General features: G+C 32.6%; 1 protein-coding gene across 1 annotated transcript; it reads right to left on the reverse strand.

Moving 5' to 3' along the window:
* Window positions 1–3,973, reverse strand: LOC120198880. The gene is made up of 12 exons (XM_039200125.1): window positions 3,544–3,973; window positions 3,357–3,440; window positions 2,829–2,933; window positions 2,614–2,730; window positions 2,181–2,412; window positions 1,923–2,080; window positions 1,479–1,840; window positions 1,277–1,376; window positions 978–1,037; window positions 768–851; window positions 557–673; window positions 1–461 (listed from the first exon to the last, which is right to left on the reverse strand). The coding sequence occupies exons 2-12, from the start codon at window positions 3,414–3,416 to the stop codon at window positions 162–164; spliced, it is 1,695 nt and encodes a 564-aa protein (XP_039056056.1). The 5' UTR covers window positions 3,417–3,440; window positions 3,544–3,973; the 3' UTR covers window positions 1–161.
* Window positions 3,974–17,873: the final 13,900 nt, after the last annotated feature.

Consider the following 17,873-nt stretch of genomic DNA (forward strand, 5'->3'; position numbering starts at 1 on the left):
CTGATGAACATTCCTCTCACAACTACTTACAATCAAAACATAGGACTTTGGAGAATAGATTACTTACACCTTTATTTTTTTATATTATCTAATCTAAGCTTGTGTATGAAAATATTACACCCTTAGAACTAAGCAAAATTTCAAGTGTAGCAAATAATTTATTATGTGCATAAAAGGTACCTAAAGCTGAAGTCATAAGGTATAATTTGAACAAACCGTAGAGGAGACTCTGTTTTAGCTCTTTCAAGATACGTGAATGCTTCTTTTCCGAATTCACTAGGTAGTTGAAGGCAAATCCAATCGAGCAACGAATCAAAGTCCTTAGCAAAGTCGAGCAAGTACCAGTCCAAAAGCTTAGGGATTGCAAACTTTGTCGATGAAATCCCGACAGTAGCCTGCAAGTACTCTTTCTTTGCGACTTCCAATTCAGTCTCAACGTTAGAAGCAGTATATACTCGCACCTTCATTTGACAGAACCGAAGAATTAATAACCAGTATTATATGATGTTGACAAGAGCAAACTTAGCTTCTCTTTCAGACAAAGTTACAAGCTTACAGCAGGAGAAGACCAGCTTCCACATGAGAGGGCAAATGTCACCAATGGTTGGGATAGTTCCAGTCCAAACATGCTCCTGGCAGTCATTTCATCGTTCTTGGCACCCTTTGAAAAGGTCTGATCAGAATTGAAGTATAAGAAACATGACAAATAAGAATCGATTTGCAAGCTGAATAAAGTTCCCAAGAAACTTGAATGAGGCACCACTTACAAATTTGGAATGATACGGCAATCTGAGAATGAAATGTTCAATAGTTATTGCATTTAGCTGGCGCCCCCCAACGTTTATAGTTGCCTGTTTCATCAAAATTTCTAGTAAAACCACCGATTACATCTAATTAATCAAAATGGTTGAGCATGAAACAGAAAACTATCCTACAAATGAAAATCAACGACGAAATCATGTGCTGTACATTCATACCTTCCTCATCAATTCCACAACTATCTCTGGACTCTCTGGTACTCCATGTCCTAAGAATGCCTGAATCAATATCATGTAATAAATGATTTCATCTACTAGAGTAAGCCAGTTATCGTAGCAGAAACCAAACGCATTAAAAGATAGAGTACCACCATAAGAGAATGTGGGGTTTAAATTCATGTGAAGTAAACCAGTTTGAAAATGAATAGTTTGGATTTTGATACAATTTAAACCAACAGTTAATATTGTTACACAAGCCAAAATCTTTTCTGTTCATATTGACAGAATCTTTCACATACATTCATCATGCAGGAATTGTAGATATTTATCCAGAAGGCAAGCCTCTCCTGATGATTTAGGTTCCGCAAGTTGGAGGAGGCAAGTCTTGCAAGGAGTAGCCTGAGAATTTAACATACAAAGTGATCACAATTCTTTAGAACTTCTGCAGACATTAGAATACATAAAATAAGAAGAAAACTAATCTAATAACTGATGACTTACTTCAGCCTGCGCAGCAGAAATAAAGAATTTGATGTTCGATTTGGATTGATCGAGTCAGCATCAATTGAAATCAAATGCTTATACCTGCCGATATCTCTCCTCCCAAAATTCAAACAAATACCATAGGGGTCCCGAAATTTTGTTTCATCCTTGCTTTCTTGGGAGCCTAACATTGATAACCAAGGAAAACTTTCTGCACTAGACTTTCTCTTCATTGAGCTCATTCTTAAGAAAATGGTGGACAAGCATTTCACAAGCTCCTCGGAAACTTTATTCGGGCCATTATCTGCCATCGGTTTCTCATCTGAAGTGCTAAGATTCGGCGCATCTGCACTATCTTGGACTCTCATTCTGCATTCTAGCTGAACATGTAAAACAAGTCGATACTCATTTAACTGTACAAAAGTCTACTGTAACTGAAAAGGGAATGACACTGGTTCATGCCTGCAATTTTTCAGGATCTAAACGTTTCTCTGAAGGCTTTGAATCAATCAAAGGTCCCTTCACAGGTGTTCTTAGTAATTGGCTTTTATCCACCAAGGACACCTTATTGCTCTTTGAAGAATTAGTGCAAGACTGGTTCTCTTTTCCTCTCCCATCGTCTGGAAAAACAAAATCAATAAGCTCGAACCCTACTTTCACTTCAAATACATGTTTCAAATGTTAATGGCATGAGGAATATTTAAAACACCAAAACCTTACCCGAAAGGGATCGCATATGACTTGCCATGGATGTATTTCTAGTTAAAGTTTTTGGTTGTAGACGTTTATCCGGGCAAGGCTCACTCAAATCAATTGAACTCTCCATGTTCCTTTTCGAGGATGATGTATAGACAGCTTCTTGATACAAGTCTTGTCTAAAGTGCACTACCTGTTCTTCGAGCCGGACAATCTCCTCCTCCAGCACTGCCACTTCCGCTAAAAGCTCCAATGTCTACAAAATTAGAACCCGACATTAAAATTCCTATTTGACAGTGTCCGAATGTGCCATCCGATCGCTTCCACTGCTTCCAAATTTCTCTAACCGCAATCGGCATGACGCCTTTACCGATGCGGATTCCTTGATTTTTTTCTTTAATTTTTGAAAAGTGAAAAAAAAACACCCAAGGACTCGATGAGATGGTGGATTACTTACAGGAGGAGGGAGATATGGAGGAAGACGAGGTAAAGCTCCCAAGGGTCGGTTAAAAGCTCTCTCCAGAGCTCTGTGAATGTTCTCTTCCTGTCTAAGCTTCTTCTTCAGTTTATCGACCTGACGAACATTGGAGTTTTAGTACAATCAGCAACTACAGTAAATTTTGTGTAATAAATCCAAAAACTTGCAGCAACTCTGGGGAATGAAGGCTATACATCTTGTTGTAAGGCCATTTTTCTCTCTTTGCTCGAGTCTCGTCGATTCTTCATCGTCTTTGTGGCAACAATAGGCGGCTTGGTCCCCTGCATTTCAGCCTTCTCCTTCAAAGAGAAAAAAGTTGCAAACAGTTAGCTTGATCAATCATAAAATAACAAAAAGTTGGACGAATCAAATAACAATGGAAGAATTTGAAACCACAAAGTTGCCTAATAGTGAATGAAGCCAACCCACAATTGACTGGAATAATCCAAGGGAATAATACAAAAACCTTCTTTCATCAAAGATTTAAAATTTTAAAACCGGCATTGGATTCCAATCAAAGAAGCTTACTTTTCAAAAACTTTCCGGGGATGAGAGGCATTTTTCTTGAAATTGAAGACAATTAAGGAATAATCACATTCCTTCATACGTACTACAGTAGAAACCGTTTTTCAAAACAGATAGTAGTATTATAATAACCAGAAAATCCAGGACCCTAGTTTGGCCATTGATTAAAATTCTTAAAGATAGTGATCAGTAATTACTTTCTCATTCTTCCCAGAAACTTTCCTGGACTGAACAGACGTCCTGACTCTGGTACTCATCCTTGCAACACTCTACTACCAAATCTGCGAAAACCCAATTCAAAAACTTCAACAAAGATCACATAAACAACAATAACAACGTAAATCTTCATCAAGAACAAGAAAAAAAGACTGATCAGATTCGGACCTTCAACGTAAAAAAGAAAAGTTCAACTTTCCATAACAAACACAGACAAACTTCAATATCTCTCTCCAAACAAGTAGAGACTAAAAATGACAAAGCTTGGGAATTTAAAAATGAAGCAGACACCCCAAACACCAATTCTAAAGAGAGCAAGAAAGCAGGTTAACTAGGCTTGCAGCAGTGTCTTGGCTTGTTTGGAAGATTGTATTATACAAATTTAAAGCAAAGGAAGAGTATCAGAAGTAGTGGCAGGTGATGTGGAAAAAGTAAGAAAGGCAAAACAAGATAGAGCTGTATACAAACTCCACGCACAAACACTCCCTTGCCTGTGTCATCGTGAACCAACACGCATCGTCCCTTTTTTTCCCACTTCACTAACTACTACAATAAATTACTAATGCATTCTTCAACCCCCTTTTAACCTGTAAATCATGTAAAGAAAATTGGTAATATATGATATGATTATGGGTTATTTTTCTTCTTGGGGTTGATCTTATCTATTTGTAATTCTACTACCTTTTTAAAAAGAAATTATGAAATTAATGAGAAAAGGTTAATATTAATTGCTCGAATTGGAATTTCATTTCTTTTTCTTTTATTCTTTCAGACCTATTAAATCTATTTTTTTTAAAATTTTACTATTGATAAAAATATGAAAAAATATATTTTAAAAATTTTCTATTAAGTAGTTTTAAAATATATATATATTTTATAAAATTTGATTGTTTAAAATATTTAAAATAATTATAGTTAAAATTTAAAATTATTGATTTTTAAAAAGTTGGACAATTTCATAGGATGAGGAAGTATTTTTTATTTTTGGAAGTAAATATTTGTTATTTTGGAAAGTAATGGAATGGTTTTTGAAGGCAAAAGCTGCACACATCACGTGTTTGCCAACTAAACATCTTTTCATTTTCTGGAAAATGCATTTTAATTAATATGTGCTTATTAATTAATAAGACACATGATATGTTACAGTTCACTTTCCCGTTCTTGTTGCTGGGTCAATCTCACTTGTGATTTTAAATCAATTTGGATTAAGAATATTTTTCTTGTTTTGGGTTGTACTTTCATTCATCATTGTATTGAAAATTAATTAAAGTATACAATTGATTGTAGGACTTATTTTATCGAATCCCTTAATTATTAAAAACTATCAAATGATCTCATGAGTGTAGGTAATTATTTTGTTGAGTCTCTATATTATTAAAATTTACGAAATACTTAGATGACTACTTATATGTTCCAAATTCATCATTTTCTGTTAAAAAGTTGATTGTCGTTTGAGCTGGACGTTAACCTACTGATTGAGATATGATAAAATCATATTTTAATGATGTCTATTGACACCGTTGTTGTTTTCAAGCACTGACTTGACGACTAATATTTCAAACATTGACTCGATACATGATATAAACGGAGACTCGATCCACAAAATATATTTCAAACAGTTATGGGATCATATGAATAATCGATGACCATTTTATAACTTTTAATAATCAGATGACCAACAAATATCATCTTATAATTACATGACTATTTTATAACTTTTTAATATTCAAATACTCAACAAAATAATACTATATAGTCGGGAATCATTTTTATACTATACCCATTTAGCCATTGGCATAAAAATTAATTTGAAAATTTCCCTAAATGTCATGGAGGACAGAATCTACCGCTTAAATGCAAGGCGGTAGTCAACGACCACCGGCAAATCAGAAAAGTTATTATATTATGACAAAAGTGTGGAAGAAGCCGATGAAGAGGAAGCAAAACTCAGATCTAATATCAATACTCGGATTTCAATATCATATATATAATTAATTTTTGTTTGGTTGAATATTGAGCCAAAACAACTCATTGTATTATCCCACAAAAATTAAAACTTGTATGTGTATGGATTGAAGAACCGCTTTGTGGATATGCGACGTCGTCTACTTTTAGTACAATGAGCATTGAGTTTTATATTTAAACCTCAAGATAAAATATCTAAAGTTTTTATATCAATTATTATAATACAGAAATTCCATTACCATAATTATGCTAGTTGAACCTATAATTAAATTATATTATTAAATTTTAGTCACTCTTTCATTTTTCACTTAACACTAAATTCTTTTAATTATATTATTAAACTTGTTAGATTTTATTCTTTTAATCATCAAATTATGAATGGTTAATGTCATATACTATTCATCTCTCATAATAATATTTATCGCCATTTAGATTCTTGGATGATCGCTCTGAACCTCTTTAGTCCGAAAAAATACTAAAAAGTATGATAATTTTGTTGTTAAATTTTATAAATTTTAAAGATATTTAAAAAAATAAATCAATAAATTGATTAAACGAATTTATTGATATTTTGGAAATCATACAAAACTCAATAGAAAGATTGTTTTTAATAACAGTTAAAAGTATAAAAATATCTTATTTTTTAATGGAAAAAAGAAAAGAAATTATCACGTCATATAAATATAAAAAAATTTAACATTAACACACATCACTAAACAATATTATTGTATTATTAAAAAAAATTAATGGATCATTAATTAAAAAGTAATATAAAAAATACTATCATAACTAAAAGAAATTATGTTTCATTTATTAAAATTTATTGATTAACGATGTAATTTTGTTAATAAAATAATTAATTTTTTAAAGAGATAAACAAGCCTCTAATTGCATATAAAAAAGAGGAATTAGGGAGGGTTGAGCATTCTAGTCGATTAGATAATGAGAGGTATCTAAAAAATCTAATCAGATCGAAATTTCTGATTTGACATTAATCGAATATATTAATCTGTTTAAGGCCGGATGGATTTCATCACAAACTCCATAATTGACAATACAACAAAAACCATGACTAATTAAAATCGAGATTGATAATTAAAAAATAGGTCACCGCAACGAGTGTCGGCGTAGACGAAGACCATCTGCAAATAATAACAATTAGCAATTGCTCATCTGCCATAGCATCAAGACAACAAAAAGGGTGGAAAAATACATAAAATGTCTCCTCTCTTTCTGTATCAAATCTTGCTTCAGTTCCTCACAACTCTTTATTATGGGTTAGTGGTTCTTTTAATCCGTGGAATAGTTTATTTAATTTTAGTTTAATCGTAGAGAGTTAAGGATATTGGTGCTTGAAAATGTGGATTCAGAACGCCGCTCGTGATTGGAGATGATTTCCAGTTCTCCAGTGCTGCATCTGCATGGGCCATGCTCTTCTCCAAATCTTTGGATGAATCTGTTACCAACCATTCTCTTTTATTTATTTCCCATTATACAACAAAAACACTAGGACCTACCAACTACCATCATCTTCTTCCTATATTGACTTGTTTTCTCATTTGACAGCTGCTTTGCGCCAATTCTAGTTGGCATGGCACCTCAATGCTTTAACCATTCTGGGAGGGCTCTTTCTTTTTCCCTATACTTGAAAAAATTAGGCTTCTACTCGTACATTCTTGACTCTGAGCTGTGTTAACTAGACTTTTTTGCTCATGAATTGTTGATCTGGTAAAAAAGGATAGGATTGGTGTAACAAGTACGAAACGTGGGAAAATGAAAGCGTAGGTAGGCCTCCCGACATAGAAATATGTTTACTGAAACATTGATAGTTAATAATGTGGCTCTCCACAACAATCCCATCAGTTTCTTCCACCCTTCAATTCCTTGATTAGTACTTCGTAGGGGTCTGGTAAGTTACAGATGGCAGGGACGAAAATGTCACTCAAATTTTGATTTTTATTTATGAAATGTTCATATTAACAATGATGACTACCATAAATCCAAAATCCACTGAAACATATGCCTTTATATGCAAGTCGTGTCTTCTTAAAAATTCACATTTTATATGGGTTTTAAAGCTTTTGGGTGTGAGCATTTCTTTTTTGCAACAATCATTGCACTAACAACCTACATAATCTTAAAGTAAATGGAATGAAAAGCCCACATAAAATGATCGAAGATTGGAATTAAATAATAATTCAAGTAAATGCACATTTGTGAATGGTAATGGACCATAAACTTCAATGCACATTGATCAACTAGTGGTTGGTTGTCCTACCATCTATGGAAGCTGTGAGATCAGCTCATGTTCAACCATGGGTTTCTGCAGTTTTAACTTTTAAGTGGGGGAAGTCAGGCCAAAATAGAAAAATGGACAAACCGTGGATTTTATGCAGCAGTCCAGATCCTGATAGAAGGGGGGAAGCAGCTGCATGTAAAAGGTAATATATCTTTAGTAAACTAAGTGGCATTGAATCAAAACCCACTTAGGCTTGGAGCTCCGAGTCTACTCACTATTATAACTTTTCACACTGCCCCGCATTTGGGTTTCATTAATTTCATCATTTGAAGTGGCAATCACCATTTTCCATTAGAGAATGGTGGAGATTAGATGCTTAATCAGGATACTTTGATGTTAAAAAAAAAAGTGATTCCTTGTGCAATTAGAAGAGCTGGTATATTTTCCACTGAGAGAGAAAAAGGAGTCACTTATGTCCCATTAGACCCTCACATAGAAAAAGGGAAGCTATCTGAGCCAGCTAGCTGGTATATTTTTCACCTAGAGAGAAAAAGCAGTCACTTATGTCCCATTAGGCCCTCACATAGAAAAAGGGAAAGCTATCTGAGCCAGCTAGCCTATCTGGTCACTATCATTCCTTTGAGGTATTGTCTTCTGATCAAAGGACAAGAAATGTGCGGCTTTAAAAAATCCATGCCTACATGTACATGCGCATTATTCGTCTCAACCAAAAACATAGATGCAAAGGCTTTTAACATTTTGGATCCAGTCTTTTAGATCTCAAAGGGAAGGTGAGCCTCTTTTCTTCATTGATGGTTGGTCGGAAAGGAAACTGAAAGATTAAAGAAAAAAGTTTCACTGTAGAAAGAAACAGAGATGAACATCCCACATCATTTTATAAAAACATTTGCATTTCCAACTTGTCTATCTTTGATAATTTTGCTAGTTTTTCACCAGGTGAGACCGATCAATAATAAGCCAAGGAAAAGGACAAAATGCCCAGATCAAGACAATTAAAAAGCTGGCTGTGCCGTACATGAACAAGTCAACTCGTCAGCTTAGACCTTGTTTCTGGTTTTGCCAGTTCTTGGTCCTCGTATCTAGTTGACTTTACCTTCATTGTAGATATGGCTTCCACCACCACCACCACCACCAAGGTTTAGTCCCTAACAAATATTAGAGTTGGTGTCTGACAAACTCATTTGATGTGATATCGTTTTGTAAGTACCATATTTTATAAAACCGATGACATATCAAATTCCTTACCCAATCTTTGTATGACCAAGAAAATAAAATATATAGAAATCGGTTGCTTCATTTTCCACTCTTAGAGGCAAGCACCTCTTTCCCCGAGAATCAGCCTGTGTTTATGTCCGACGACAGGAACCGGAGATGTATGGTTTCCATTGAGAAGCACTTTGTACGATAGTTTTTTGTTTTGGCACTGATTGACGTTTCCATTAAGATAACAGATGATGAACTTGTATTTCTAGTCATCATTGAAGGCAAAGATTGAAAGACCAAAAGCGTAAGTTTTAATTTTGGATGGTTGTGACGTAGCCTCTGTTTGAAATGGCGAAGACTTGAGAATGGGCACAGTAACCCACCACCACCTTTTCCTTTATAGTCCCCAAATCCTTATTGCTTTCCAACCTGCACTTGTGTTGCAATAATCATCAAAGGAATTTGTTTATACCCATGAATTTGAGAGCCAAATTCTGTGTTGCTTCTGCACCAGTGCTGAATGTTGTCAAAATCCAGCAGAGTTAATGGTAGTAGAAACTTGCCAACCAACATTCTGGATTCTCAGGATCTGATAACATCCTAAGAAACAATAGTAGATGAGAAGTTGATTAAGATTGAAAGGAATTCTTAAACTACCTTGTGCATTGACTATACTATCAAATTATGATTGTAGTTACGGCTGTAGTGTTGGAGTTGCGGGTAATATGGATTGTTGGGCTTTCTTCGGCTGCTTTACGATTGGCTTTGGTATAAATTAATTAATAGCATGATTTATTTGAACCTATAAGGAATTCCTAATCGTTTCATCATTAAATATATTTGGCTTCGTTTAAGATATTAAATTTGTATTTTTTATATAAAGAAAAGAACGGTAAAAAATATTTAAAGTATAATTTGACTCGAATTAACTCTATAATTAACTAATATTAGTGCTCAAACCCACTTTTATATGCATGAACGGAGTAAAAAAATTGAAACATCACAAAAGTATTATAAACTAATGATTAATATTAATATTAGGTGAATCAATATAACATGTATACATTTATTATAAAAGAACTAAAACAGTAATTATAAAAAAATACCAAATAAATTTTAATAATTAACCCGTACTATTCTCATAATTTTTCACTATATTTTTAACGTGTTAAACATTTAATCAAAATAAATATAAAATTTAAACTAACGTACAATAGTAATTTTTTTCACAAAAATAAAACATGTAAGTCATCTTTTGTTGCTAAGAAAATGTAATATATCAAAAATAAGATGAGTAAAAGTCACACTAGTAGCAAAAATTTCTAAATAGAAAGGTTAAAATTTTAAAGAATATAAAGACAATTAGTCATATCTTTTTTAAGATTTCTACTGATAATTGTAAAAATTATTACTAAATTAAGATGTAAAGATTAAGATTCTTGTGCAAAATCGATATTTAAAATCATTCCATCAATTAAAAACCAATATTAGATAAAAAAAACTTTATTTTCCCATAAGTAAATTTTAATTGTCTATGAATTAATCAATAAAACAAAAAAAGAACAGATCAAACTGGGAAGAACTGTTTCAAAATCTTGAAGAATTGATTATTTTGTTATATAAGAATTCTAAAGAAAATAATAAATTCAAAACAAAATCGATTATGTCAAGAGAAAAGAGAAGATTTTGAGATTTTTGGATGTTTGGTGGATGAGAGAGAGTGATTTGTTTTTACATAAGTAAGTTTTTATAAAAAAGTTATTTTAATTTTTTATAAGATTAAAATTGGAAAATTATATAAATCAGTATATATAAATGGAAAAATTTTCCATTACTTCTTTTGGGTCAATTGACTCTACAATCCTCCATGTAACACCCCCAACCCGAATCTGAGGTGTCACATTAACTTTTCAAAACTCTGTTCTTTACAATTCCGTAAAATCTTAAATTCATCTTTTAATAAAATGAGTACTTTACATTAATAATTACAATCAAATTGTTTCTTTAAAACGATCATAGCATATTCAATTCAAATCTTGTAACTACATGCCAACTAAACTCGATAAACAAAATACATATGTTCAATATGCTTCTGATTTGATCCTCGTAAGGAAGATACTGACCTGTCTTGCTCCTCGCTACTTCCATTCTCGCTTCTCAAACCTACGTGTGAAACATTCACACACTAAGTCTATGACTTAGTGAGACATGTAAATACACAATATAATTAACCAATGCATGCATGTATATATATATATATATCATGTAATACCATATTATAATCATATTCATACTTAAATCATCATTAACATATAATACCATACTATCACAAAAAACAATATAACATTACATATATTCAAAGATACACCTATACAAATCCTGTTATTACTATGAATAACTTCATACCATAATATATATTATATTCATTTTTATCTCTTAATTATTTATTCTTATACTTAATCTTCTTACTATCATATATCACATATCACACTTCATATCACAAAGACACATATACTCTCATTATTATTATCCTCATTCCCCTTATCATATTATTTCGAACTTATCATTTATACATGTCACATAACACAAATATAATATCACAAAAGAACACACATATCATCATAACAATTATTGATTCTCTTTAGAGCCCATGCACTCTTTTGAGAACTTAAGGTATGAGAGTACATAGAGGTTGTGCACAATACTGTCACCACAACTCGTATAAATCCCACTAGGGACGCGTACAAATTTGTCCCGTAGGACCACTATGTCCCGAAGGACCACTCCTTAAGAACCATATACATAATACAATAGACCAAATAAGTGTACCAAAGTACCACATATACATCCCACAGAATTACATATATGTCCCGAATGACCACGTAGAACCCTCGACTCTTGGCATGCCAACTATACCTATAGCTCTCATAACACATGTCATGGCCATTACTTTTTATATCTTTTCACATATTCACGTAGGCACATAGTTCACTTTCACATAACATATTTCCATGTAATTCACATTCACTTATCACATAGCTTTTCACTTTTACTTGTATTCCTTTTCACATAGTTCATAGTCATGATTCTTATCTCATAACACATGTTCGCATATACATGTTCTCATACAATCCCTTCATTCAATTATAACATTTAATCTAGTTTATTACACTAACATGTATTCACATAACTTATTATCACACATACATACATTTACATAGTTCACATATAAAGATACATTCAATAATTAAACATATGCATTTACTCATATAGAATACATTTAACACCATATCACTACATGTTTATGCTTCAACACCCCTATCACATAATGTCAAAATTAGACTCGTCGCAAGTCTTAATCCTTATCATAACATACACTTAATATCATGTACTCACCTGGTCACAATGAACACTACCAAGTTCTTTTTCTTTCTTGCGAATCTTACTCTGACGACCTATCCGAATTTTGCTTTCGATCAATGTCTACACAATCATGTATTGATACTTATCAATATCCAATTGATATACTATAATCTATCACTTCTTAGACTGAAAGAAATGTCTAATTCTATTTCCCCTTGAACTGCATCGGTACATTCTACAGTGTATTGATGCATCCCTTAACATGTGCATCATTGCACTACCCATGCATCGATACACAAATCACCTTCGATGTTTTCATTTTAAGGGGGTGCATCGATGTACTCCTTATGCATCGATGCACTAATTGCTTTCGATGTTTATTTATTTGAGAGTGAATCGATACACATTGAAGATGCATCGATGCACACAACCCAGAAATTCTATTTTATACACGAAAATTCACTCTTTTCAGCTTAATTGCTTCATATATCATCCCCTTTCTTATATTCTTAACTTACATACTCATGCTTAAACTCATTTATCACATCTTTATCCTCGAAATCTTATCTTCCAAATGAGATTCAAGAATCATACCAAATTTTCTATATGTTCTAAATCCAATTCTATCACTCCAAATCTCTTAATTCAACTATTGACAAATCAAATTTAACTTCAAATTCTACTTATCAACTTTTTTCCAAAATTTCATTTAAAAACTTCTAATCTTTAATCTCTTTTAACTCCTTCATATTATGGTTTTAAGACAAAATTAAGCTTTCCTTAAGCTTAATTATCATCTCAAGAATTAAACCCAACTTCAAATTGAAAGGAAACAATCACTTGACATAATCTTACCTTACCAATGGAGCCACGGGAAGAAAGGAAGAAGAAAACCAAGCATCTCCAGAGTCTTCTTATTTTTCTTCTCCTCTCCACATGTCTACTTCTTTTATAAGGGAAAATAAAAATATTTATTTATCAAATGACCATTATACCCTTTATTCCATCAGTTATTTACTGAATAATAAAAAAATATTTTAAAATCAGACTTCAAATTTTAAAATTTTCTATTTTAGTCACTTGCTCTAGTTTTGGGATGTTACAAATCTCTCATCCTTTTAAGAAAATTCGTCCTCGAATTTTTATTGCACACATTAATAAGAACATATCTTCTAATGTTCTCATATTGCTTTCTTTACTTTATCCTTTCGAAATTTATAATCATTGATTTGCCTTCAACTTCCAAATAACCCAATTAAATTTTTGTCTTTTCTTTCCTTTGATTCTACATCTTTCTTTGACTTTTCTAAAATTCTATATATTGTCACTCATCATGTAAACAGTAACATCTATTCTCATCACTTCACATCATAATTCTATCTCTAATTACCTTATAACAATAACCCAAACTCTTATTCCATCGTCATTTGACCAAAAACACAACCTTAACACTTCTTCAAATGTGATTAAACATATATTTTACATAATCAAACAATCGTTTCACATCACCTTGCACACTTTTCTTACTTCTATATCAAACTTATCATCTATATTTTCATATAACCTTTATTATATTTGATCCTTTAAACTCAATTCTTTTAATTCTTTATTTCATTATTTCTTTATTCATTCAAAATCGAAATCTCCTTATACAGAAATCGTATCTTTCCTTTCATGTTCACATATATTTATCCTTAACTATCACTCCTTATCACATTTTCATGATGTTGATAGTCAACTTTACTTATACAAAACATCATTCTTTATCATATCTTGTACTTATGTTTCCCTCAATTATACGAGTCCTTATCTCTTTTACTACCTTACATTTCCATACTCAGAATACACCACCATATCCAAATCTGCATCATACTTGGTTAACTTACCCTGACATCATCTTCTAATTCCAGTACATTTTCATCACATACTTTGGTTAGCCAACGCTAACTCTTTCCATCTTAACTGCAAATCCTTATCATATTCACACTCTTACTTATACACAATACTATCAATTCGTTTCAAACTCATAAGCTCTGACTTTATATATATATATATATATATATATATATATCTTATACGCTTGTCACTGATACACTTATTCTTGAATTCTTCAACCAATTCTCACTGCATCATTTGATCTTTTAACACTCTTATGGTGACTCTTATTCGCCATATTCTATCTTATCCACAAAATAACAAAATTACTTCATATCACTTTTCCAATTCAAAACAATGAATACCTTCTATCACTATTTTGATATGATTTCAACTTCTCAAATCATCATTTAATCTTACGAGGCACTTCCTTATGTGTCCGATCTTCATCCTGCGTGGTCAGGACAGATGAATTGCTATCACAATCAGGTTTACCTCTCACTTCATTTTGAAATCATCATACTTCTATTATAACTTAGCAGTCTAATTCTATTAGCAAGACAACATACTCCTTACACTATCAGATCCGAAATTTTCACTCTATGTTGGCACATATAAAATTTTAAAACTCTTTTACTCTCGGTTTAAGCCTAGAATCGGCTAAACCTTAGCTCTGATACCATTAAATGTAACACCCTAACCCGTATCCGACCCAGATCCGAATCCGAATCCGAGGTGTCACATTAGCTTTTTAAAACTCTATTCTTTACAATTCCGCAAAATCTTAAATTCATCATTTAAGAAAATGAGTACTTTACATTAATAATTACAATCAAATTGTTTCTTTAAAATGATAAGAACATATTCAATTCAAATCTTGTAACTACATGCCAACTAAACTCTATAAACAAAATACATATGTCCAATATGTTTCTGATCTGATCCTCGTAAGGAAGATACTGACTTGTCTTCCTCCTCGCTACTTCCATTCTCGCTTCTCAAACCTACGTGTGAAACATTCACACGCTAAATCTATGACTTAGTGAGACATGTAAATACACAATATAATTAACCAATGCATGCATGTATATATATATATATATATTTCATGTAATACCACATCATAATCATATTCATACTTAAATCATCATTAACATATAATACCATACTATCACAAAAAACAATATAACATTACATATATTCAAAGATACACCTATACAAATCATGTTATTACTATGAATAACTTCATACCATAATATATATTATATTCATTTTTATCTCTTAATTATTTATTCTTATACTTAATCTTCTTACTATCATATATCACATATCACACTTCATATCACAAAGACACATATACTCTCATTATTATTATCCTCATTTCCCTTATCATATGATTTCGAACTTATCATTTATACATGTCACATAACACAAATATAATATCACAAAAGGACACACATATCATCATAACAATTATTGATTCTCTTTAAAGTCCATACACTCTTTTGAGAACTTGAGGTAAATGAGTACATAGAGGTTGTGCACAATGCTGTCACCACAGCTCGTATAAATCCCACTACTGTGTCCCGAAGGACCACTCCTTAAGAACCATATACATAATACAATTGACCAAATAAGTGTACCAAAGTACCACATATATGTTCCACATAATTACATATATGTCCCGAAGGACCACGTAGAACCCTCGACTCTTGGCATGCCAACTATGCCTACAACTCTCATAACACATGTCATGGCCATTACTGTAACATCCTCCATGTCGGGTAAGTGATTAATTTGCAAAGTTTCAACATTTGGTGATTTAAGTAGAACAGTTATATAGTTTAAAAATAAAGGTTGGTAAATATGAGATTAAGGTGAGGACCAAATGGTCATTTGCAAGGGAATTTTAATTAAAATAAAATGCTATGGGGTATATGAGAACACGTGTATTCCAGAACCTCCCATTTCTTCTCCCTTCTTCCTTATTTTCTTCTCTTCCTTCTCTCAGCGTTGGGCTTGCAATTAAGGTAAGAATCTGAACTTGGTAGTTTCTTTGATGTTTTAAGATTGGAAATGAAAGCTTGGATGTTATATAAGCTAAAGGAAAGCTTATATGACATTAAAGCAACAAGATAAGTGATTTAGAGAATGATTTGGAAAATGAGTTTTTAGATGAGATTTTGATATGGATGAGTTTTTGATGTTTGAATCAGAATTTTGACTTGTCAATAAGCTAATTAAGAAGTATGAGGGGTTAGAATTCAAATTAGAACATATTGGAAATTTGATTGGATTCTTAAATGCTATATGGAGAATTAGATTTCTAGGTTTTAGAGGTATTTAATGGATAATAATTAGTTTAAGTAAGTGTATGAGAGCTAAGAGTAGTAAAGGGATTGAAATAAGTATGTTTGAGCTGAAATGGGATGATTTCCGAGCTCAAATTATGAATTCTGGGTTAGGGGAATCGGTACCCATTCAAGGGGAACCGATACCCCTTCAACGAATATGATTTCCAGAATGTTAGAGGGGAATCGGTACCCCCAGGGGGGGAACCGATACCCCCTCATCGTATATGAAATTCCAGATTGCTTGAGGGGAATCGATACCCCTAGGGGGGGAACCGATTCCCCCATGAGAAAAAGAAGAAGAAAGAAAAGAAAGCAAGACTAAGCTATTAATTCTTTTAATTAGTAAGCTATTAAAGCTTAATTTCAAGACATAGACATCTGATGATCATCTTAAAAATTATGTTTGTGTAGATACCGAGCCTACTCGAGTTCGGGAACAATCTACAAGTAGAATCGATCGAGGAAAAGGCAAAGAAGTATAGGTGAGTGCATATGCATAGCATGAATATAGTAGTATATTCAGTTCTAGACTTGTGATAAGTCTAGATTCCATATTTTGACACATGATTACATTCCATATTATGATACATGACATGAATTTGTATTAAATGTATTACATGACATGAATTCATCTTATATGTATTACATGACATGAATATGCAGAAAAGTTCTATGCACTATGTGATAAGGTATGTAAATGATATGCCTATGTGTTAAAGGTATGGAAATACTATGTCTACGCGATATGAACTACGGGAAATGTATAAGCCCATGTTATGTAGATGAGAACTATAGGTATAGTTGGCATGCCAAGGGTAGAGGGTATACTCGGTTCTTTAGGGCATATGTATATCCTTTGGAACCTGTGTGAAGTCTTGAAAGACACATACTTGATCCATAGTATATGTATATGATTCTTAAAGGATTCTACGTGGTCCTTATGGACATAATTCTACGGGCACTTCGGTGCAATTCTACGGGCACTTCGGTGCAATTCTACGGGCACTTCGGTGCATTTATACGAGCTGTGGTGACAGCATAGTGCACAACCTCACATTACTCAAATACCTTAGGTTCTCAATATGCTATCATGGGCCAATAAACTTATTAATACTGAATAATGAATGTTACAGTCATACGCTTACAGGTATGGATATTGTTAAAGTATACTACATTGATTACATTGATTAGTTACATGTTTGCATCTCATCTCATATGATACTGACATATTCATTACAATACATTGCCTTATTATTGTTGCCTCACTAAGTCGATGACTTAGCGTGTGAGTGTTTCACACGTAGGATCCGAGGAAAATAGAAGAGACAGGTGAAGCAGCTTGACAGTATTACTCCTGCAACCATCAGATCAGAAGCAACTTATCAGTAGGTTATTTTGTTATGTAAATAGCAGTTGGCATGTAATTAAAGAGTTAAGTTGTGTATGCTCTGAATATTTTTGTAAACTTATATTACAGT

The sequence above is a fragment of the Hibiscus syriacus genome, unplaced genomic scaffold, assembly GCF_006381635.1.
Source record: "Hibiscus syriacus cultivar Baekdansim isolate YM2019G1 unplaced genomic scaffold, ASM638163v2 tig00004973_pilon, whole genome shotgun sequence".
NCBI lineage: Eukaryota > Viridiplantae > Streptophyta > Magnoliopsida > Malvales > Malvaceae > Hibiscus > Hibiscus syriacus.